Source organism: Haplochromis burtoni, unplaced genomic scaffold (assembly GCF_018398535.1).
Source record: "Haplochromis burtoni strain Fernald_Lab_line unplaced genomic scaffold, NCSU_Asbu1 Contig_18, whole genome shotgun sequence".
In the NCBI taxonomy this organism is placed as follows: Eukaryota; Metazoa; Chordata; class Actinopteri; order Cichliformes; family Cichlidae; genus Haplochromis; species Haplochromis burtoni.
The window spans coordinates 1107161-1131916 of record NW_024582379.1 but is presented as its reverse complement, the minus strand read 5'-3'; the positions used below and the strand labels follow the sequence as shown (position 1 = coordinate 1131916).

At 40.5% G+C, this 24756-nt stretch overlaps 2 protein-coding genes across 3 annotated transcripts; both read left to right on the top strand.

Moving 5' to 3' along the window:
• The first annotated feature begins 826 nt into the window (after positions 1-826).
• On the top strand, positions 827-6157 carry tmed7 (transmembrane p24 trafficking protein 7). 2 transcript variants are annotated; one of them, XM_005916148.3, is made up of 4 exons: positions 827-926; positions 1210-1405; positions 2804-3049; positions 4017-6157. In XM_005916148.3, the coding sequence occupies exons 2-4, from the start codon at positions 1247-1249 to the stop codon at positions 4251-4253; spliced, it is 642 nt and encodes a 213-aa protein (XP_005916210.1). In that variant the 5' UTR covers positions 827-926; positions 1210-1246; the 3' UTR covers positions 4254-6157. The 2 variants fall into 2 exon arrangements, with proteins under 2 accessions (XP_005916210.1, XP_014186733.1); XM_014331247.2 differs by having other exon boundaries at positions 845-934.
• Positions 6158-8151: 1994 nt separating this feature from the next.
• fem1c (fem-1 homolog c) lies at positions 8152-16335 on the top strand. Its single transcript, XM_005916149.3, has 6 exons — positions 8152-9530; positions 12428-12597; positions 12683-12871; positions 13164-13675; positions 13976-14152; positions 14320-16335. The coding sequence occupies exons 1-6, from the start codon at positions 8987-8989 to the stop codon at positions 14582-14584; spliced, it is 1857 nt and encodes a 618-aa protein (XP_005916211.1). The 5' UTR covers positions 8152-8986; the 3' UTR covers positions 14585-16335.
• The last annotated feature ends 8421 nt before the right edge of the window (positions 16336-24756 follow it).

The window sequence follows — 24756 nt, the reverse complement described above, 5'->3', positions numbered from 1 at the left end:
ATATGTACTCAAGAGCAATATTTCTTTTTCATGATTTCAGGGGTTACTTTGCAATGTTCAATTCCAGCAAAAATGTTTTAAAAACAATTTTTTCTATATATTTGTTTTAAACACACAGGGAAAATAGATCATTATCTGGCACGATAACCTTTAAAATCAAGTCTACTACATATTGTGAATGAAAACTATCCACTAATATTTAAGTCAGTCATTCATTTTACACCATACAGAAAGGACCCAAAGTAGTTTGCAAAAGTGGTCTAAACCCATAATGCAACTGAGAAAATGAGCCAAAATGTTTTTCTAGTAATAAATGAAATCAAAATTTTCCTTTCAACAACCAAATATACTTCTTCACACATTCATCCACATACAGGTACATTTTAAAGATTATTTCACCCCCTTACTCCTTATATATTGTGTCATTATATAAAAATAAATGAATATAAAACTTAAGGCACAGTGTAATAACAAAAAAGACAAAATGAAATAAACAAACAAGACAAATCAAACAAACAAAAAAACATGTTTTGTTGCCAGAGTGTGACGCTGTCATAGGGGTTAAATATCCCAAATGTGTTACGAAACATTTAATGTGTCTAATGAAATTTGGTTATAAGTAACATAAATGTAACCACCATGCTATACCGATAGGGCTTAAGCAGCATTTCTACTCCATTCAAACTGCCTTCACTTTCATTTTAACCGGCGGCCACGTTGGAGCCCTGGATTCAGGTAATAAAAGGGAAGCTACGCTTTGCTCACACTTACGTGGTTGTGGCCCACGTGATGTTACAATGGCTCCTCCTTTTATGTTTTTCCACCAGTGAGAGCAAGCAAAGGCGGGCTTTTACGGATGACGGCCAATGAGATGTGTCGTTAGTAATACGCGTCTTAGCATTAGTTGCATCCGGGTGAGGACTGGGGTGAGTAGGTAATTCTAAGTAAAACATAATCTAAAATCGTAAATATTTGGATTTATTTTAACTCCTGTTACTACTTATATCCTAATAAAACAACAACACAGCAACCATTGAAACATATTACAAATCCCGAGCTTCTTTCTTTCTCTAAAATATAAAGACCAGCTAGCTCGCTAGTTAGCTTTAAGCTAGCAGCTAGCCGCTTATATCAGTGTCCGGGTTTTCCTTGTCGGTATTTTCGCCACCTTCGGTGACGGTTTTAGTTTTAAATCTGTTGTTTTTACAGTTTTTTTCTTAGAAGCTGTCGGCTCTCAGTCTTCAGGATGCACGGATCGCTTCGGGTGTTGCTTCAGGTGCTCTGGGCCCAGCTGCTTTGTGGGTGGGTGCTCGGCTCCGAGCTAACTTTTGAGCTGCCAGACAACGCTAAACAGTGTTTCTACGAAGACATCATCATGGGCACCAAATGCACCCTGGAGTTCCAGGTGCGTGTCTGTTCTTTCGATCCCTCCCATCCATGCGAATCATCCTTGTCGTTTTTTCCCCCAAATTAAATCGAGTATAGATTGTCCTCTTGAAATCTGTATCAGGCGTCAAAGATGAAAACCCAGGGACATGAACAGCTTCATGTGCATGTCTGATAAACACTAGAAATGTAAACCAACTTAGTTACTGTACTTCCACCTGAAAGATCTTCAGGTAAATATTTAAATTTAATAAGAGGTGTCCAGGTAGCAGCAGGCCGAGTTATAAGTAATAAATACTATTAAATGATCTTATTCATTATCTGTGACGTGTGCCTTAAACATTTCACTAGAACTACACACACACACACACACACACACACACACACACACACACACACACACACACACATACAGGGTGTATAACAAACACAAGAAGTGGCTGATATTGAAAGATTCTACCAATGGTTAAAGTTTGACAGGGTAGACAGCACAGAAACACTACTCATGGTAGCAAAAGATCCTTAGAGATCGAGGTCTATCATACAGGCTGTGCAAAGATACCCCAGAGATAATCCAGCACATAACAGCAGAGTGCAAGATGCTAGCAGGCAGGGCATACATTGAACACCATAACCAAGTGTGTGGCATCGTATACAGGAACATCTGTGACAAGTATGGTCTGGAAATCCGGAGGTCAAAATGGGATACACCCCAAAGGTGATTGAGAGTAACCCAAGCTAACATCCATTTAGACCTCCAGATGCAGACAAACAAACTGGTGATGGTTAACCAATCAAATATAATGTCCACATGGTGGACCATCAGAGGAAGAAGGCCACGGTGATGGATGTAGCTATACCAAGTGAATCAAGAAGAAGGAATACAAGAAGCTTGAGAAATACCAAGGGCTGACGAGCCCACAGGTCGAGTGGGGAATTATTGTACAAGTATGCATTAGGAGCATAGTGTTGTGTAATTTTTAAAGTGCAATAATCACATACTGGTGCCTCAAGTGTATTTGCCAAAAAAGAGAAAAAGTGCAATAAATGAAGATTAATCTGGGTGATTGTTTTTATTTTTAATTGTGTGCATAATTAGCCTGTAATAACAATCTGATGATATATAACTTTTCACTGTCCACTTTCTGCTGTAACAAAACAAATTTCCCACGTGTGGGACTAATAAAGGTTGTCTTATCTTATGTTGGGGCAGTTGTTTTAAACTCTGTTTCTACACTGTGTTCAGATTAATTTGCACTGACACTGAAAACGTGTAGGACTCAGACATGAAATTGATAAAGAATCTGACCTGTAAGCAAAAACGCTATCCATATATATTTTTAAAAACACTTTGTCAGTATCCATTCTACCCCTCCTTGGCTTTGTTACTCATTCCTTCTGTGCTTTCGATTCCCAGGTGGTGACCGGTGGTCATTATGATGTGGACTGCCGTTTGGAGGACCCAGATGGCACAACACTCTATAAGGAGATGAAGAAGCAATATGACAGCTTTACCTTCACAGCAGCCAAGAATGGCACCTACAAATTCTGCTTCAGCAATGAGTTCTCCACCTTCACCCATAAGACAGTTTACTTTGACTTCCAGGTTGGCGATGACCCTCCACTTTTCCCCAACGAGAACAGAGTCACTGCTCTTACTCAGGTAAACTGTGAGGATGCACACATAAACCTGTTAACTGCCTGTTTCTCTCACTGATGTTTCCTTCATTGTATTTGTTAGGGCGAAATAACCTAAACGGTTACCCTGTCTTCATCCTGGTTGCACAAATGAACCAACACAGTTTCTTTAAATTAAAAGCAAATAAATCCTGGTGATAAATAACCCCCAAAAAGCAGAGCAGCCACCTTGCAGAGTTTGTTTATTTTATTCAGATAGAAAGGGTCACCAGACAAGCTTTATCTGTAAATGAAATCTCAGTACTGTGGCTACTCTCACAAGATAATATCAACTAAAAGAAGGCTGAAATTTGATGATGTAGCAAGACAGTGATCCTAACCAGTGATCTACCAAAGAACGATTTTAAACAAACAAAAAAAAGACGTTTGGAGAGACCCAGACAAACCTAGAAAATGACCGTTTGAACTTTGTGCAATTACTTCAGGGAAGCTGATTACATCCTAAAAATATGGCTGAGCTGGAGTCATTCTTTTTAGAATAATGGGGGGAAAATTCCTGCTAAATGTTGCAGATGTTAGTCCCCTCCTTCTGGAAATGTCTGACCTTATCACCTTTTTGTGTTTCATTAGATTAAGTAAATGATGGTTGTCATTTATCAGGCACAAAACTAAAGGCAGAAAAAGACAGCAAGATGTGGGATGTTCAAATACTGAAATATATGTCTGTTCAGACAGACTAGAAAAAGCACAAAATATCATCTGCCTACTGTAATATTAGCTAAGGAAATATAATTAAAAAGCACTGCCAAAACCACTGTTGCCAAAAGAATACCAATGATATAAATACAAGAACCACTCCTCCCTTAAGTGACAGACTCATATTTGTCAGCCGTGCAGATTTAATGTTCCTGGTGGATGAATTTAGTAAATATTTTCAGCCATCTTCCAAAAATCTAAAATCAGTTTTGTTTTCCAATCTTCACCATTTACAGATGGAGTCAGCCTGCGTGTCCATCCATGAGGCTCTGAAGTCGGTGATCGACTATCAGACACACTTTCGCCTCCGTGAGGCCCAGGGACGCAGTCGCGCCGAGGACCTCAATACCCGCGTCGCTTTCTGGTCCATCGGAGAAGCCATTATCCTTCTGGTGGTCAGCATCAGCCAGGTGGTCTTGCTGCGAAGCTTCTTCTCTGACAAGAAGACCACGACAACACGTGTGGGCTCATAACAGCCTCTGAGATCTGACTCATCACTTCCTTTGTCTGTTCTTGAGCTTGTGTGCATGGAGTGCATAGGAACAGCCGCGCTGATCTGTAATTGAATCATATCAAGCGGCCAGGTCGTACAATCTGATGCGGCCTCTTAAATCAGTACAGCTGTTCTTACAACTTTATGCAAATTAGTCTTGAGGAGAAAAAATAGTTGTGGGTTAAAAGTGTTTTTGAGGATTAAAAAAAAAAAAACAGGAGGAAGACTTGATTGTGTTGCTTGTAACTATCTGTATTTGAAGCAGTTCAAGCACCGGCCATATAGCTAAAGAAAAACTTTAAGTCATTTGAATATTTGAAATGATTTCTAAATGTGTTCTTATTTTAAATGTGTCCTTTTCTAACCCCTGTCTTCATGATCTGTTCCAATTTTCATCCCAAACTGCTCTGAAATAAGCACCCAAGTGGATACTGGGACTAAATGTAGTCATATTATAAGGATACTGCAGATATTTGTCTTTATCTGCACTAGCTCTCAAAAGCCACACTCTCAGTGCGAAGGTTGGATTTGTTTATGAAAAATCTGTTGCATCTTTTTCCTGTGTTACTAAAACTCACTTTATTAAGTGAGAAATGGTAGATGTTGTGTTTTTTGTTTTGATCGGCTTTGCCATTTTAGATAGTAGTTAGAAAGGAGTTTGCTGTGCTCTGCAGAGAGTAAGCAGTCCTTTAATCCAATATTAGTTTGACACCCTTTGTTCATAAGGTGGTTGTTGGGTTGAAGGATTGAATTAAAGTGCAGAAGGTATACCACGAGTGACTGCAAACCTAATTCCATAAAGAAAATCTCTATAAATTAAAAGTAAGTTTTTGCTTTGTTTCCATTTGCTCTCTTTTACATTGGGGGAAATATTGATCGGTTTAAGTGTGCAACATAAATTCTAACATATGGGATGTAGGGTTTTTTTTGTTGTTGTTGTTTTTTATTATTACATCTGTGTGACTCTGTGGCAGACAAAAAAGAAATGACTCATTCTTGTATTTAAAACCGCATCGTTTTGTCTGTTAAGTGGCAATCCCAGCTGTTAGAGGTGCACCAGTTCCTTAAGTCACTGTCTTTCTTTGAGCCGACGCTGTCCATTTGGTTTTGTACAACAATATTGTAACATTTGTGTGGTTGGAAGAATTGTTGCTTGAATAGAAGATAATTCAAGTGAATACGAGTTATAATTTGATGTTTCGAAACTCTCATCTCACCCTTTTTTGACATTTATTTAGCAGTGCAGAAAGAAATCTTAAACATGCATGTTTATTTTTAGGGGTTTCACTACAAATTTCGGTGAGCAGTTTTTTTGTACTAGTGTAGGTCACATGCAATGGTTTATGGGCTTAGTTCACCTGGGTGGTTTGACTTTCAGGCAGGAATCACGTGGATCTTTACTTGTGGTTTACAAACATCTTACTGTAAATGTATCTCTTTCACATTGACATTGGCTAAAGCACAAGTATAAAGAAGCTGTTTTAACCTACATAATTTTACTATACACAGCTGTATGAAAAGAGATGAGAACAGATCGAAAGCTAAAAGATTGTGGTTATATGTTAAACCTTTTCAGTCAGGGATGGGAAAAGAAAAAAAATCCAGTGTACAAATATTATTATCCCGCTGAAAGAAGCCAAAAAAAGCTTGTTTCATTTTATTGTCCAGGTTTATAGAAGTGTCCTACTTGGGATAGAAGTGATTAAAAACAACAAAAACTTCAAGAACAATCAATTTGATCTGTTATTCTCTCTCCAGAGGTCGCCATGTTTTATGTGGTGCAATTTTGGCATTTCCATTTGCACAGGTTGAGCTCCAAGGCATTGTGGGAAGTTGTTAAGTTATTGTGGGATGGATGAATAAACTTTTTGTTTAAATGTTAAATTCTGCACTTATTTAGTCACCATTAATTAATAAACAGTGTGCATTGAGGTGTTGGGTTTGTAGATAACACCATCTGCTCATGCTTCTTTTATCCTGAGGGGGGTGATATTGTCAAGGCCATCACAATTTTCTAAAGCATGTTCATGGTTTCCTTTAGGTCAGGGGTGTCAAGACTCAGTTTATTTCCTTTGTCACATGCAGTCTTATTCTTTATTTAATTATTTTTCTCATTTAAAAAACAAATTTACACACAGCTCGATCTTTAGGAAGTGTGTAGAATGTTGTGTAGAAAAACTCATAAACCTGCATTTTATTCACAGTAGAATGTGGAAAAGCCCTAGATGAGGCCCCGTGGTAGACTCAGGACATGCTGGAGAGATGATGTCTCTTGGCTGGTCTGAGAGCGCCCCGGTGTTCCCTCGGATGAGCTGGAGTAAGTGGCTGGGGAGGGGAGGTCTTGGCATCTCTGTCGAAACTGCTGCCCGCATGGCCCAGACCTGGCTAAGCAATAGAAGATGGATGGATGGATCCTGCACATCACTTTCAGGGAAGGTCTAGCATATTTCAGTAAGACGAGACTAAATCATATAATTCCGCTATTACAACAGCGTGGCATCATAGTAGAAAAGTCCAGGTGCTGAACTGCCAAGCATGCAATCCAGACCTTTTTCCAACTGAAAACATTTTGCAGCTAAATGAATAAATATGAAAAAGCAGACCCACCCAGAACTGTTGAGCATCTAGAATCAGACATGAATGGAACTTTTACAGATGTCATCTCCCAGAAGTCCAACACCTGGTCTCATAAGTTCACAGATATTTACAGATTGTCAAAGAAGAGTGGATGCTGTGCAGGGGTAAACACAGCTTGAACACTTGATATGTTTTCTGGGTTCTGTTATTATAAACTATAACTATATCCCAAGTTATAGTATTATTTGGTGCATTTGTACTGTTGGCAAACTGATGTACATAATCAAAGTGAGAAAAGTTGAAATAAAAAGGTGGTAGATGTTATTTATATAACTAGAAGATCAATATGGGACTCGTTCTCTGTTTATATACAGTAAAATGTATGCAGACATCTACATATGATTACAAGACCTTGGTATGTGTACAAAAATAACTATATGCTACTACACTCATCAGATACCTCCCCATTAGGTTTATGGTGAAAAATTGTTATACAAGATTTTATTCTATTAAATATATATCCATATAGGAAAACGTGACTTAACTTTACTTTCAGTATGATTGTATATTTATATGCCTTGTGGTTTATCTATACATGTCAGTTACATTCACCTAAGACAAATGCTTGAAAAAAGGTGATAACTCCCACCTCTCCAACCTCTCTTTCACCTGTTTTCTACTGTCTACTGTTTTCTACAGATCACAATGTCATCTGCAAACATCAGTGTCAACAAAGAATCCTGTCTGGCCTCATCAACCTGTCTCACTGTCCTGACCAAGCATATTACAGTTATTAACAAAAAACAATAATTTGCAAACTAAATAAATAAAGCATACAATATATGATTAATGTATTACAGGGTATTGATGCAGATGTTAGTGGGACTGGAATCTCCAAATGACTGTGAGTCCCGCGTTTTTATTGCAATAGTTGATCTAACCCTAACAAATAAGTTAAAGGAAAAATAAAAGATCAGACTGAATGAATAACTTCATACATAAATAAATAAGTATAGTCATTAATATAATTTTTTTAAATCATTTTTCATGCTGTCTCTTTAATTTCAAACTGCCTCTGGAAGCTGCTGAGGATGTGCATTACCGTGTGTCTTCCTCAGCTATCAGTGCAGTATTTGAGTCTTTCCTGTGCCTCTTTCTATGGTAGTAAGAAAATTCATTGGTGCTTGAAAAACACTCTTTTTTAACTCTTTGTTGTTGTCTGCGTAACAGGGCTTCCAGCTCTCTGATTGGCTGTCCACCTGTCAATCATGTGCTCCACTGGAGAAAAAAAAAAAAAAGACTGCGTCGGGTTTGTGATTTGACACAAACCGAGTCGTGATCATCCGGTTGAGCCGTGGGTGGTTAGTTAGCCTCCCCTGTTTACCTTCTTTTCCTTTGGCGGACCTGCCAGCTTGTTGAGCGGCTGTGTGGACGACTGGTAACCTGCTGTTTTTGTGGTAACGCCTATTGGTTTTTGGAAGGGGACGAGGTGTGTCTGTGAGAGAGAAACGCGGCACGGTTAGTGGGGGATATCCCCTCGCTTGTTTGACTGAACGTCGTTTTTCCTGGCTAAGCTAGCATAAGCAGTAGCAGCGTAAACGGGTGGGGGTGGATTTCTACACTTCGGCCCTTGGAAAGCAAATATAAATAACCCACTGAGGAGTAACGTTATGCTGGGGAACAATGACCAGCGAAGGGGACAGATCTAAGGAAGAAGGGCTTCTCGAGTGGAGCGGACATGTCAGTGGATGAGCAGCGGTGAAGAGTGGTTCGGCTAAGCGGAGCTAGTCGGTTAGCTAAACGGATCGAGGAAGTTGACTAGCCACTTTTGCTAACTGGGCTAAAAACGTCCGAGTTAGTAATATAGATTAAGATTTAAGTGGTGTCAATTTTTTAAAGCTGGAGATTTAGAAAGTCACGAACTATTTGCGGATTTTAATCCCCAACAACAACAAGAAAAGGTAGCGCATTGGTTTAACAGTTAGCTAGAAAGTCGAAGCTTGTTATAAACAAAGGCTGCCAAGCTTCACCTGTCCACAGCGACCTTACACATCCACGGGTCGTCGACCCCATTGTTTGACAGACAGCGCTGCCATTTTTTAAACTACTATTAAACCGTGAATTTAAGTCTCGGGGATGGATTTAAAGACCGCGGTGTTTAACGCAGCCAGAGATGGTAAGCTCCGGCTGCTTCAGAAGCTGCTGGAGAACAAAGATGGGCACGAGGTGACCAAGTTAATGGGCGAGAAGACAAACGGGGCCACCCCGCTCCTGATGGCTGCCCGGTACGGCCACTTGGACCTGGTGGAGTATCTGCTGGAGTGCTGCAGTGCTCCTGTCGAGGTCGGTGGATCGGTGAACTTTGACGGGGAGACTATCGAGGGGGCGCCCCCTCTCTGGGCTGCCTCGGCAGCGGGACATCTGAAGGTAGTCCAGTCCCTGCTGGGTCACGGAGCTTCTGTCAACAGCACAACGCTGACCAACTCAACGCCCCTGAGGGCGGCCTGCTTTGACGGCCACCTGGATATTGTGAAATACCTGGTGGAGCACAATGCTGACCTGGAAGTAGCCAACAGACACGGCCATACTTGTCTCATGATTTCATGCTACAAGGGGCACAAGGAGATAGCGCAGTACCTGCTGGAGAAAGGGGCAGATGTCAACAGGAAAAGCATCAAAGGTGAGTCTGTAAAAAGCTTTCCACAGTAAAATGTTGACTACATGGATGATAAGCCCTATTTTCTTTTTCCTTTTTTTTTTTGGGCCGATAGCAGATAGTTTGAGAAAATCGAGCAACAAATGGGCAAAATGCACGTAACACGCATGCATCCAAATATAGGGTTTATTATCGGATGACAAAATTAACTAATTTGCAATTGCTTTTTTTCCTGTATGAAATGACTCAATAGCAAATCATGAACTTCTGGTTTCACAGTGGAAAGTTGCAAGCTAGCTACGTCAGCCTGGATGCGTGCGTGTGTGTCAGGGTGTGTCTGGAAGCTCATACTTTGGATGGTGTTTTCTAAATACAGGAACAATAAGAATTTGTCTTTAAGATCATTGTCTTTTATACGTGTGGTTAAAAATAAAAGCACTTAACTGCTCAGGATGTTCATTATTTTCTTTCTATGGAAACGGCTGCTTTGGTAGGCTTGAATTCACGGTTTTACAGTGAATTACAACCACAGACCTTTGGATACCTACCTAGCTTGGCACATTAAAGTCCCTACTTTTAGCTCTTGTGTGATCAGAACTATATAGTTGAAGCTTATACTTAATTTCCTGTGACTAGCACTAAACTCACGAGCAGGGCACAAACCACCCTCTCTACACTGCTTTTCACAAAACAGCTGTATTGACATAAGAGGGTAAATCTCTATTATTAGATATGACTGGAAACTTTTCAAAAACAATAAAGCTTATGTTTAGGTAGGAAAGTGAGCAAGTTAGAGGAGAAAAACAGTCCTGACAAAATAATCACAGATGACTAGACTGCTTCAGAAGTTGTGCCCTGCTCACTTCCTTCTCAGAAAAGTCATCACTTTTCAGTTCATGAAAGACTTTCAGTAAATAACCTGTTTGGTGAGGTGTCATCTTGAATCGATTAATGCAGACAAACAAATCTTAAATGATTTCTTGACGTTTTTCCCCAGTTTTTCCAATCAGTGTTATTTATCCAAACCACATTAAAACACTGATTATATAATCAAAAGTCAGTTTAAACCATTTTTTAGTATAAACATGGCTTTCTTGTTGTTTACCCAGTTTTGCTTGTACATATTTAACTGAGGGGGGAAACTGTAGCACTGCTGCTGCTGCAGTTTTCTGTCCAGAATTGTTATGTTTGCAGAAACCAAAGAATATAACTGCTGGTTGATCCCAAACTAACCCTGTTTGGTCTCATCTGACTGAGTGTGGAGTAGCCTCAGAGAGCAGAAAGAAAAACAAACGCACTGTTAACCAGAAAAAAAAGAGGGGGGTGAGCTTGAAGTGTTTATAATTCCCAGTCATGGCATGTGTTGAATTTCCTCAAAGGGATTTACTTATCTTTATGGGACTCAAAGTTCAGTAAGCACGTGTGTGTGTCTGTAGATCCCTTCCTCTTTGGGGAAAACTGAACCTGATTTTTCAGGACTGAGTGACCTACTTTTAACATGCCAGACTTGAGTAAATGTAGCAGTGGTGGAAATGGTCCTGCTTCTGCTCCATGAGTGATCTTGAATGTTATTTTTTGTACTTTCAAATTGTGGGTTTGTTTTATTGTTTTTTTTGTTGTTGTTTTTTTCCTTGGCTACAATACCACTGTGTGACTCTTGCACGGTTTCACTGACAATGTGACATACCCTCCAACGAAGGCAAACAAGTCAAGACTGAAAACACTGCTGGTGGAACTTCATTTTTCACTGTAATTGTTTGTAATAGGTTCTCCCTTTTTCTTTTTAACAATAGCTTAGCTCACCTTACAAAGTGCAATTTCTCCCTTTTATCTGAGGAATGTGGCATTGGAAGTTTGTGGTCATCCCTAAATATTCTTACAATTCATGATGGAAGTTATCTGCCCTTGACTCACCTTTACGTCCTGCAGTCCAAAGAACCAGTGGAGTTTCTCAGACTTTTCTGTTGTACAAATGTCTGGCCCTGTGTTTTCCTTAATGGTGAACCACATAGGTCCATATGGTGGTCTGATATGCTAATTTAAGCGCGCTTCAGGCATTTTCACTCTGTAAGTTTGCAGTCGTAAGAAACTGTTATCAGAACAGCTTCTCTGAAATTCAGCACCACAATAACACCAAGGTACTCGAAGCTTGGTGACTAATTGTCTTCTTCTTATTGACTCTTAATAGTTGTATTTAGTCTCAGTAGTGAATGGAGTTAAACAGAAGTGTGATTGGGAGTACTTCCTTGTTTTGAGTTTGGTAAATTCCTGGGAAACCCCCAAGGTGGAGAGATGTCTTATTTTTGTTGCTAAACTGGATTAAACTAGATCTCTGGTATCCCTGGAATGGAACATTATCAATTAAAAGGAAACTAAATTAAATGGATTAAACTTTTAAGGAATGCATTTTGTGCTCTTCCTAGTTAGACATTCATATTTGTCTTTGTCTTTTGAACTTCTTATTTGTTTTTTTGTTAGTTTCTTATTGTGTTGCATGGGTTTTTTTGGTTTGTTTGTTGTTGTTGTTTTTCTTTGTCCGTGTTGTGCTGAAAAATACTTCATGTGATGTGTGTCTGTTTGCTCAAATCCTTTGTAGAAGTTGATTCTCTTTTTCTGTTCTAAAACTGATGAAACCGCTAAAAAAAGTGAATATGACTCATCTTATGGAATAAATAAATGTAAAGTGGTAGCATCCATAAGAACTTTAGCATCAGTCATTGAGCCTTTTAAATTTTTTTTATTTTTTTTTTTTAAATTACCAGCTTATGGTAACATGGAGAGAGAAATTCCTTAAGTCTATATCAAGGTAATAGGATGGATGTAGTCATGGATTTGCAAACTGAATTCCTGCTAGTCTTCTGTGAGCTAATGTAGGTCTTATGTTTAACTCACTGCACAACATGCGTCTTCTTTGTTCACAGGCAACACGGCGCTTCACGACTGTGCGGAGTCAGGCAGCCTGGAGATCATGCGGATGTTACTGCAGTATGGCGCAACCATGGAGCAGGATGGCTACGGCATGACACCCTTACTTTCTGCCAGTGTTACAGGCCATACTAATATTGTAGACTACCTGACTACGCATCAGCAGGTCAGGCTTCCTGTCGCCTACAGTTAAAGTTTGTTTGTGTAGAGTTGTGTGAGGATCACATAAATCACATATTTTGTCTCTGCAGACGAGGCACACAGAGCGCATTGATGCCCTGGAGCTCTTGGGAGCTACGTTTGTAGACAAAAAAAGAGATCTGCTTGGAGCTTTAAAATACTGGAAAAGAGCCATGGATCTGAGGTACATGGACAGTAACAACATCATCCAGAAGCCGGAACCCAAGCAGCTGATCATGGCATACGATTATGCTAGAGAGGTGAGTGCATTTACCCAGCACCACCTTAAAGTGGGCTTGCAATGTGTTTAAAGCTCTTGAAATAGGTTTTCTTTTCACATGATGTCACATTTTGATATCAAGATGGAAAAAGTAAATGTTTTCATTTTTCTGGGGAAAACCTTTAATGTTACACTCTGGTCTTTAGTATTGGAGATGTAGCCTAAAACTTTGTTAATTAGCTATATAGATTAAATCCAAGACCCATATATCGATATGCGTCTTGGTGCTGAAGTCAAAAGTCACTCTGCTACTTTTTAAATCTGCTTTCTAGGTAACAAACGCAGAAGAGCTGGATGGACTTATTTCTGACCCAGATGAGATGCGCATGCAGGCTCTGCTCATCCGAGAGCGAATCCTCGGTCCGCAACACCCAGACACTTCCTACTACATCCGTTACCGTGGTGCCGTCTATGCTGACTCTGGAAACTTCGAACGCTGCATAAATCTGTGGAAGTACGCGCTGGACATGCAACAAAGCAACCTGGACCCCCTCAGTCCCATGACTTCCTCCAGCCTGCTGTCATTCGCTGAGCTCTTCTCCTTCATGCTGCAGGACAGGGCCAAGGGGCTCTTGGGGACATCGGTGTCGTTTGAGGACTTGATGGGGATACTGTCCAAGAGTGTGATGGAGATTGAACGAGCCATTAAACAAAGTGGACCAATGCCTCCTGACCCTGCTCAGCTCAGCAAGGCCCTCTCAATTATTCTCCACCTCATTTGTCTTTTAGAGAAGGTGCCATGTACTGCAGAGCAGGACCATTTCAAGAAGGAGACCATCTATAGGTGTGTTCCTATTGAATATCTCCTCAGTGTTGTTTATAAAGGTCACATATGTCTCTGTACACAATATGGCAGTTGGAAGGGTCTAAAAGTTTCCTGTGAGTGATTTTTGTTAATGTTCCTTTCAGTCACATATACAACCGTTTTTTAGCAAACAGGCAGGATGTTAATTGACCTTTGCCACAGGCTTTTTGCAATTCTGTCAGTAATGTTGATTTAAAAAAAAAAAACATTAGTTTAATCAAACTTATTGTTCATATTCATAATTCTTTGCCTTTCATTCTGACACTGTTGCATCTCTAGATTCCTGAAGCTCCACCCATGTGGTAAGAATGGCTTCAGCCCGCTGCACTTGGCAGTCGACCGCAACACTACCTGCGTGGGCCGTTATCCCGTCTGCAAGTTCCCTTCCCTCACGGTCGCTTCAATCCTACTTGAGTGTGGGGCAGATGTCAACAGTCGAGATGACGATGACAACAGGTCTGTTTTTAAATATCGCGCTTCTGTTTCACCCACACTCTCCAGCTTTTAGTTTTCACCTAGATTTGTTCAGGGGGAAAATGGCAGAAAGTGGATAAGAAGACATGTGTGCTTGTATGTTGTACAGGATAATCTTCTTACAGATCTATTATCTTTGTATCCACCAGCCCCCTCCACATAGCGGCATCCAACGGTCACCCTGACATCATGAACCTGCTCATTTCCTGCGGGACTCACTTCGACAGCACCAACGCCTTCCAGCAAACGGCCTGCGACCTCCTGGATGAGAAGGAGCTGGCCAGGAATGTCATCCAGCCCATTAACCACACCACTCTGCAGTGCCTAGCCGCCAGGGCTATCATCAAGCACGGCCTCGACTACCGGGGAAACATCCCAGAGAAACTGGAGGCCTTCGTCTTGCTCCACAGATAATGATTGTGAAGGAGTGGAGAAGAATGGATGGGTGCACGGGGAAAAGTATGAAAAGGAGCAACATAATCTCAACGCCTCACCCACAGGGTGCTTGAAAAACAGAGACAATTATGTGGGTTAGGTTTGCAAATTCAAACTACATGGAGAGTATGGACTTGTTGGAAGAATTAAGTGCACACAAAAAGTCCTCAACTAACCAGGATGGACTTAAAATGATTTGGATTAACTGGCCCAATTTTTTGGGGGATGCATCAGGAGTGGATTGCAACATTGACACAAACAGCTGCATCTCTGGATGAACTGAGCAAAGGGGTTTATGTATTTTTGCTTGAGGTTTTTTTTTTTTTTTTTTTTTTTTTTTTGCATATTCCTCGATTTCTATTTATTAAATGAAACTTGAGAGATTTTTCTCCATGCTGGCTGCAACCCAGTCTCAACATTGCCTGCTCACGTCTTCTCAGTCTCAAGGCATTTCTACATATACTGGGAGTTCAGGTTGTTATTATTATTTTTGAAAAATATTTTTGGTTTGCCAACAGTCATGGACCCTTCCTCAGTCATTGGATTTTTTTTTTGTTTTGTTTTAGTTTTTTTGTACTTTTACAAATACACCTAGTTTTTGGTCATGCAAATCTGGACATCTGCCAAGTGCTGTGGATTCGAGACTCATTTGTCGTTCCCACTTAAGTGTACAACAAAGCTTTACAAGAAGGGTTTAATGCGTGCAAACACCATAAGTGCTTTATTCTTTCTATGCACAGGCTAGGCTGTTGGAAAGAGAGACTGTTGTATTCTGTGCCGGCACTTGTCTGTGCAATATCTCTCATGAGTTTTTGTGTTTACCTCATTGCTGCCGTTTTCTTCAGTATCCACCTACTTCACTCAAAAAGGAGGGGGAGAGGGGTGCAAAAAAAACATTGTACTGATTGTTGTAAGACGAGTGAATGAATTTGAGCAACTGTTTTTTGGTTTTTTTTTTGCGTGAGTGCGTGTGTGAAAGAAATGCGAGTGCCCCCCCACGGTGCGTTCCTTGTAAGCAGAGTGGGTTTTTTGCTTTTGGTTTTTGTTTGACTTTACACAAATTGTTGACAACGGGAATTTTGGTGAAGTGGCGCTCATGGAGATTCCACAATGCACGTGACTGCCAGTAGAAACCACAGCGGCCAAACTAACAGTTCACAACCGCTGGCGAGTGCAGGCTCATACACAGAAGTGACCTCTTTAACATTCATACATGGCCGACCTTTAAATACTGTCGTTCTTTAATAATTTTTATCCCCCCCAAAAAAACGTTTGGGTAAACATTGTCCCACTGTTCGCGTGCAGCAACATATCAACCAACCAATCACTGCAGAAGACCTTTCATGACAACACCTACACTCCAAACTAGAGCAGAGCAAGGGTAGATCTGTTTGTCTTATACAGCTGTCATCCAGCTGTGTGAGGAGTTGAAGACACGAGTGGGAGGATGCCTCTACATACAGAATAGGAAAGCTTTGTGAATTATCTCATTTGCACATTAGCTTTAGATGTGTGGGTTGGAAATTTTAAAAAAGGGCTTTTCATAATTCTTAGGATTTCATATTACAGTTTAAAAAGAAAAAAAGCAGACATAGCAAATGTATTGAGGACACCCAGGGCAACTTGATGTGAATCTGCACTTTACTACAGCGGAGTTTAAGATTTGATATGGCATTAATTGAGTTCATGTCTTAATAACCAGTTTGACAATAAACCCATGTTGCACTTGTCGTCTTGTCCAAATGTCTTTATTTCCTGGTTTTTCTCTCTTTGTTTTAATAGCTATACACCAGTCAGCCACAACATTAAAACCAGCTGCCTAACACAGTGTGAGACCCCTATTGTGACTTACTGGGTCAGGCACAAGGGACCTCTGGGGGTGTCATGTGGTTTCTGGATTAGGAAAGCTGGAGAAAATCCTTTCAGGATGAGACTTGTCTCCCATAAATGCCTGACTGGATTGGGAGTTGAGCAGTTTGGTGGCCGGATTGATGCACCTGGCTCTGTTTAGATTCTTTGCGCTGTGGCATTGACACATTGACAGCAGCCTCTCCCAGGAGGACAATGCGTGTTGTGCTTGACCTCCAACAATGTTTAGGTGGGTTTTATGTGTCTTAAGTGAACTCTGCATTCTAATAAGGCAATGTTACTTGACCTGTCTGTGGTTTTAATGTTGTGGCTAATGGTGGAAGAGCGCAAAAAGGCAACAGCTGATTGAGTCAGTGTTCCCACTGCTTTTGCTCTATAGTCACTGAGCAGATCTTTGAGTTGGGTGAAGCAAAGAGGACCCCTGAGATGTGAAACTGCAGACGGGGGTTGCTCATGTTGTTTGTGAGTTGCTTCCAAGAAAAGCCCCCAAGTAAAAACAAGCTAATTTATGACTTGCTTGTTCAATACTTTGTGCATGAAGCAATTAAAAACAGCAGCTGACTGGTGTGCAGAGAACCTTGGAGTGTTTATTCTTCCCTAGACTACAGTCATTAGGACCCAGTAACAAGTATTGTCTCTGTATCCAACACCCGATGTGCTGCGTTGTATATTAACTCTGTGAGGCTCAAAGCATCAAAAACACATCAGCGAGGCCCTTGATGCTCCACAAGAATCAACAAGAAAAATCTAATGAATTATTTAAAGACCCAAGATGATATGATTGGTGTTCAGCCATGCTGTGTTATGGCTCCACTGGTGGCAATGTCATTTACTTTGCACATTACCCTCCAGGATTACATCAACATTTCACCAGGAGCCAGAGGTTTTCTTATTTTAGAAAAAAAAGGCTTCACACAAATGAATGGATTAACTTCAAGTGTGGTATGATATCAGTCGACAACATCGAGTGGATGGATCTGGACTAGGGCTGTTCGATATAACGCTATATATCGGATAACATATAAAAACGTCTATCGTTTAATTTTACGCTATTGTTTGTTTCGTGGTGTCGCAAAATAAACTGTTTACAGTAATATTGTTTCATCGTTTTGATGGTCACTGTAGTGGCTATATTAATTTCTTAAAGTTCTCTCTTTCTCTTATATTTAATATAACCACACTAAGGATGGACAAGCGCCTGTTTTTATGCGTTGTCGTTAGCAACAATGACGGTAAAACCATCGGGTGTCCGCTTGTTTATGTTCCACATAAACCTTTCACAATAAAGCTCAAGATCCTGTTGAGACTTTTCAAAATAAACTGAATCACGTGAAAGATTATGCCGAGTATTTATGGATGAGAAGCAAAAAAGAGCCGCCAGATGCTAAAAAATAAACCTTAGACTCAAACGTTAAAACAGGCTTTTCCCTGCAGCACGCTGTGTAATAAATACTCACAAAGAAAACAACGGCCTTTACAACTTATGTCTAAAAATGTATCGTTTCATGCATCTGTTAAAACACTGGACTCCAGGTACACGAAGCCCAGCTGGAAACACTTCATGCGGGTCGAGCTGCCCGATATTCACAAAATTTACAGAAAATGTAAAAATTTTGTGATTTATATCGTTATGGGACGATAGATGTCTTATATCGGGATATGAGATTTTGGTCATATCGCACAGCCCTAATCTGGACCCAGGCTAAATGAACTTCGGTGGTTTTATTTAGAAAATCTGGTGCCTACACTGCAGTCCTGCCAGTTAATTACTGATGTTCTTATACTTTTGGTTTATGGGTGAATTTGGGATAAACTCAAGGCCTCACTCAGCTAAAAGCAGGACTTTAGATTTCTTAAGTGATACAAAATCCACATTCACCACATGCGCAGCCTTGGTTTAATCTCCCGAGTGATCATAGCTACTCCCGTTTCAGTTTAACAAAGTGAAATGGTGAAATGTAAAGAACTGTCATGTTACAGCCAGATGATGCAGCTTCCTCACACACAAACGGACAGATACCTTCACGAATACACATTTATTCCTTGCTTCCTCCGCATGTAGAGCCGGCAGCGTTCATCCCCAAAATGTGAAACCCGTCCTGAATGTTCTGTGATGAGTCACTGCCAGGATCTCCTGTAAAGCAGAGAGTGGGACTTTCTTAATGAGTCACGATCACTGTAGGTGTGTGTGTGCGCCAGGCCGCCGAGGCTGGACTGAGTGCGTCTGGTTAGATATGTATGAATCTCTTTTACGACCTGCAACCATTTTGTGGTCTATAAAAATGGATTTCGCAACCTTCAGGGACTTTTTCAACCAGCCTTCCTTAATAAGTGGTTATAGCATGTAGCCATCTGAAATCATGTCACTCTTGTGTAACAGATCTAGCCACACACAAAAAAAACCTCTTGAAAAGAGAAATGGAGACAAATAAACAGGTAAATCAATTTTCTGAGGAAGTATTTACCGCCATTCTTTCTGAGAAGTGCAATTGAACTTTGCTGTTTTGCATTTTCACAACCACGCCCAGAATTACCTTTCTAAAATTAGCAAAGGTATCATGAGGTGAAAGTGGACACATGTTTTTATTTAGTGTGAGGTGTAACTGTAGCTGGAAAATCTATTTGGTTTTACGCACATCTTCCATTCCAGCCTCAGTTATGCAAAGCTCAGGTAACCTTCTTTTCCTTCTGCAGGAACGCTAACATACCTCATTGATGGTAATTGTGAAATATACGGTTTAGATGTTTCTGGGTCGAAGTGCACGGAACAAGTCGAGGCTTATCACTGTACTGGTGTTTACGTCGCTCAGCCCCACTAGAAGTGGCTCTGTGTCCAACAAGGAAGAGTTTGAAAAGGGTGCAGGGGAAAAAAAGGTGAAAGGCTGATTGAGGATGTTAAGTTTGTACTAAGGCTGTGTGGATAAAAGCCAGAGTTTCTAGAAAAGGAATTGTCAGCTCAGCAGGGAGGGGGTGTACTGAGTCAGAGGAATGCCCATGAAGTCTCACGAATGAAGATGATGAGAATCTACCATGCTGAACTGTCTTTTACTAAAATTCAGGCTCCCTACCAGCTTTCAAAATTCTGTCATTCTTTCTCACTAAACTATAATAAAACGCCTATTCAAAGGATAAAACTGTTCATATCTCTGTTAAAATAGTGACATGCCCTTATTTCCACCAACACGTTCTTATTAACTGCTTAACTTTGAAGTGTTTGCAAATGTATTTTTCTCCATCTCTTGCTTTAAGGTGCAGAGTTACACATGGGTACATAGGAAGGAGGTAAAGAGGAAGACCACAGAGGAGGTTTGTGGATGTATTGAAGGAGTAGATGGAGAGGGTTGATGTGACAGAGGAGGGTGCTAGGGATAGGGTGAGATGGACGATTTGCTGTGGTGACCCCTTAAGGATTAGCCAAAAAAAAAGGGAAAAGATTTCCTAATTTAATTCAATTCATTGTATTTATATATCCCCAACTCACAACTATTGCCTCAGTGTGCTTTATATTGCAGGCTACAGAACCTACAATATCAAACAAACTAAATAACAAGACAAAAACAGAGAAATCAGATGACCTCCAATTAAAAAGCACGTGGAGATGGTGAGAAGGAAAATCTCCCTTACCCCCCTGTCACAACCATTTGGGGTGAAGGAAAGAAAAGAGAGGAAAAGAATCTCTGTGGGAGAGAATGAAATGAAATGAATGAATATTTTATAATAATTCTGCTTAAAGGAAATAAGTATCATGTAAATAGACTTGGTCCAAGCACAGAGCCCTGTGGAACTCCATAATTAACCCTAATGTTTGAAGACGACTCCGCATTTACATGAGTAGGTTGGAGTCTGACAGATAGATATGATTCAAATGCTGCACTCTGGTCTACAGAAATGAATCCACTGTCACAGACCATAGGAACGTTGTTAGCAACACCCACGAGTGCTGTTTCTGTGACACTCTAAATCCTGAGTGAAACTCTCAGAATAAGCCGTTCCCTTGCAGATGATCAGTTAGCTATTTAGTGAGGTTTGCTCAGGAATATGATTTTTAGCTAGTGACATGTTTGAGAAATTCTCTGAAGAATGTTGTTTCTCTAGTTGCGATTACAGCTGTAACAATCAGTGAGCTAATACAAATGAGCTAATACAGAGGAGTTTGAGATTCAAGCCTCATTTTAATTGTATAACACAAGGCTGCATAATGAAATTGCGATGAAGCCCCTGCATGCCTCCAGAAAACTAAATATGAGTGAATAAACAGACAAGTGATAAAGTAATAAAGCCATTACTTGTGAAGTGTACAGGGTGAGCTCAGTACTTTCAGAGCCTGAGAGGAGAAACTGTCTGGAGTTTAGCGGTTTCAGATACTTCTGTATCACTTGCCAGATGGCAGCAGGGTGAACAGGCTGCAGCTGGGGTGAGAACTGTCTTTTAGTATCCTTTGGGTTCTTCGCAGACATCTCATCTTACTGATATCAGTGACTCTGTGGGAGGCTTTAATCACCTGCTCCATATATTCTGTATCTGAGAGCGATGCTTATGATGCGTCACTTAAATTCCAGACTGATTTTGTTTTGGCAAAGTGTATATACAGGTATGTGTTTCTGCCATATCCAGTATAAAAATGACATTTTTGTATATATTTTTTTCACAATTACGGTGCTTTGACACTGTTTAGCCACCTTTTTCTATTATGTACAAGCTCAGTACAGCTCAGAAATAGCAGCTAATTGAATTTATTTAAACATTTGTGCATTCAATCAGGGCAGGAAAAAGAAAGCGGAAAGTGAAGATTGAACGTGTAACCGTGAGTCCTCACTGACTGTACACAAGGCTTCACATCAAGTCTTATTTTTATGGCTTTTGGCAGTGCTGTCAGCTCGGCCTACTTCTGCCCTGTCTATATTTAGGGCTGAATAATGCCCTGCTGGAAAGCTGTCCTACATTAACCGTGCTCCTCCGTGTCTGAATACCTGCAGGTGAACTCACCACCAGACACCTTTTCTTTCCCCGTGCCTCAGCCTGTCTCTGTGTGCCACTCAACCCATTTCAGCTCGCTTCAGTGCCAAGACAAGCAGGATAATGCTACCATACAAAACCAAGACATGAATATGAATACAAAAATCTGGTCTATTGTCCTTTTTTAACGCTTTACTGCTTTTCTCTAGACTAGAATAATCCTTTAATTGTCCCACAAGGAGAAATTTGGTTGTAACAGCAGCCAGAAAGACACATATACAAACAAACAAACAGTACACAGGACAGAAACATACACAATTTTTCTTACATATTTACATATGGACAATGGTTACTATAAACAGAGTACTGTACAGTTAATAAATTAAATACAAATAACTACAGATAAGAGGCAAACCAGGTTGAATCGGTTGATTAAATTATTGCAGTTACAGCGCAGATGTAAACATCTATGTTTGTTGGGAGCAGTTCTGATTGTACAGTCTGACAGCTGCAGGGAGGAAGGACCTGCGGAAACGCTCCTTCATGCATCGAGGATGCAGCAGTCTGTCACTGAAGGAGCTCTGTCTGCGTTATTGTGTGTGGCTGTCAGTCTGCCGTCTCTTGGATCCTCTCTGGCCTTCCCCACAGCAGCAGGAGACTCGAAAGCTTTATAAATGGATGAATTCTCCGGTCACGACTCAAAGGAAACCTGATTTTCTAGTCAGATGGTCTGACTTACTGCACAGAAAAAGCATCAATAGAAGCAATGTTCAGGGACAAACTGATTGCTGCTTTTGAAACTAATTTTCTTTGGACTTTGCTCTCATGCAATGACACAATAGGCAATGTTTCCATTTTTTGCTTAGTCATTTAACTTCTCTAATAAAGAAAATATCTCTTTAAGAAGAACATTGTCTGGTTCTAGTTTCAAGGATGGATTTCATTGTGTTTCGTGATTGAGAATTGATTGTTTTGGGGTTTTCCTCCCTTGAGATGCTCTGCTTTCACTGCAGCCACATTCACTTAAGCTTGATTGTAGGTTTCTCTCATCCAGTTCTGTCTTCAGTAACTCAGATGCATGCTATGCTGTTCTGAGATCAGGTGATTGAGATGGCTATTGAAGAATATCCAATTTCTTTGCCTTGAGAAACTCCTGAATTGCTCTTGCAGTATGCTTTGGGTCATTTTCTAGTTGCACAGTGAAGTCTGATCAGTTTTGCAGCAATTGGCTGAACCAGAGAAGAGAGTATATCCCTGTACACTTCACAATTCATCCTGCTACGTCTATCAGCTGTCACATCATCAATAAACACTAGTGACCCGGGTCCACTGGCAGCTATATGTGCCCATACCTTCACCCTGCCTCCAGCATGTTTCCAGCATGTCTTTCATTATTCATCTGACATTTTTTAGGTTAAGCATTTTATCTCTGACTTAAAAATAATAACTGGCAAGCTTAATGTATAAACGATGCAAGTGGTAAGGTGCTGTCCTAAACTCAATGCAACAGGAGCTCCTTTAATCTCCAATAATCTGGACTTTTCCATAACTGCTAGCTGCCAGATGTCAGCATCTCCCCTCTTATATATTTCAAATGAAGCTTTCAGCGTGGATACACGCAGACCACATTGCATGCTCGTGTTCCTGGCTATCTTCCTGTGTTTGCTCACAGCCCCACAGCTTTGGGACAGTAAATCTGTCATCGCCGTCCCTTTTAAACAGAGTTTATATGGAGATTATCCTCTGCATCAATTCACCAGAGGGTCACTCATTGCTTTGCTGTTTACTTTCATGGTCCAACATTGCATCTCTTTGGATGAGAGGAGCACCTGCTGACTGTTAAATGACAATGTGGTGACGGACAAAGGGGTGCTGGGAAAACGTGACAGATTACATAAGAGACTCCTCAGCTAAAATAGATTGGCAGGGTATTAATGTGGGGATCACTGTGGTCTGAATCTGACACTGGTGTGGCCTGGACACAGTCTCCACATCGCCTTTTCTCTTTCTGACTTACGCACATAGTCGTTGATTGGAGCATGGGGCAATGCTAATTGTGTGTGGGTGACTGTGAGGGATAAATGATCTATTGTGTGTATGTGTGATAGAGTTTTCTGCTCTCCAAGCTCACTGGCACTAAAACTTTCCGCTTTGAGTCAGCTGTCAAAATAACACTCATATAAATAGAGGAGGAATTAGCTGGCATGGCAGTGATTAGCACAACAAATACACTAATGTAACACACATGCGCACAACAGACAGACACAGGCCGGTCATCTTCTGACAGAGGATCTAACACTCAGATGGGCTCATTAATATACAGTGTTAACTCTTCAGGAATAATATTAAGCAAACATACTTGCACTTACACACACACACCATCCACAAACACACACACGCACGTGTCCTTCCTGCCAATTTTTTAATATTTGTATTTATCTTCACTGATTTTTTGCCTTTATTGGACTTAAGAAATAAATAAATTCATGAATTAATTAAGAAAAAAAATATGTGGAGCAACAAAAATAAGTGGCTTGATTACAAGCATGAATATTGCAGCTCTGCTAAGGTTTATGTTAAAGCCTTTCATGCAGTTCTGCAATCTGTCACATTAATATTAGTTAACATGTCCTGTGAAACAAGAAAAAGGGGAAATGCTACAGTATATTATTGTTTATTCATTTATTTATTTTTGTTTCATGGCCGTGCTTTCAGCTCTTCTGCGTGACCCGGTGACTCAAATTCTAGTGTTTAATATTCTTTTACTTTGCATTAATAAGTCCACCCATAGAGTCTGAACGCAGTATTCTAACCAACCAAGTTTGTTTGTGTTTGCTGATAAGTTAACACTGCAGTGTTTTATCCACATAGCTCAAAAAAACTAAAAGTGAAACCTCAGAACATGGATTCTAAAACCTGTGGGTGACGTCATGGTGGTTACATCCACGTTGGCAACCCAACGATCACTTCCTGTTTTATATTGTAATCGCTTGCCACGTATAGTACACTGGTGCGGTTGTTCTGCTTTCTGCTTTGTTATTGCCTTTGAGATATGAGATTTTTACCTGGTTTCCTGTTTGTATGTTGTGTGTTTGCTGAGTTAATTGTTTGATATTTGATGCCTCATTTATTTATTTAAAAAGGTAGTAGATTTAGACTAGAACTCCTGCACAATGGTGCACTTAAGGACTGATTTCTAAAAAATGCTTTAACAGGTTGTGTGAATCCCATTTTCTCCTGTTTCTCTTTATCGGGGTCACAGGGACAGGGCGCTTACACCTTTGCCTATCCCATCTACCATATGGCGAGAGTCGGGATACACCCTG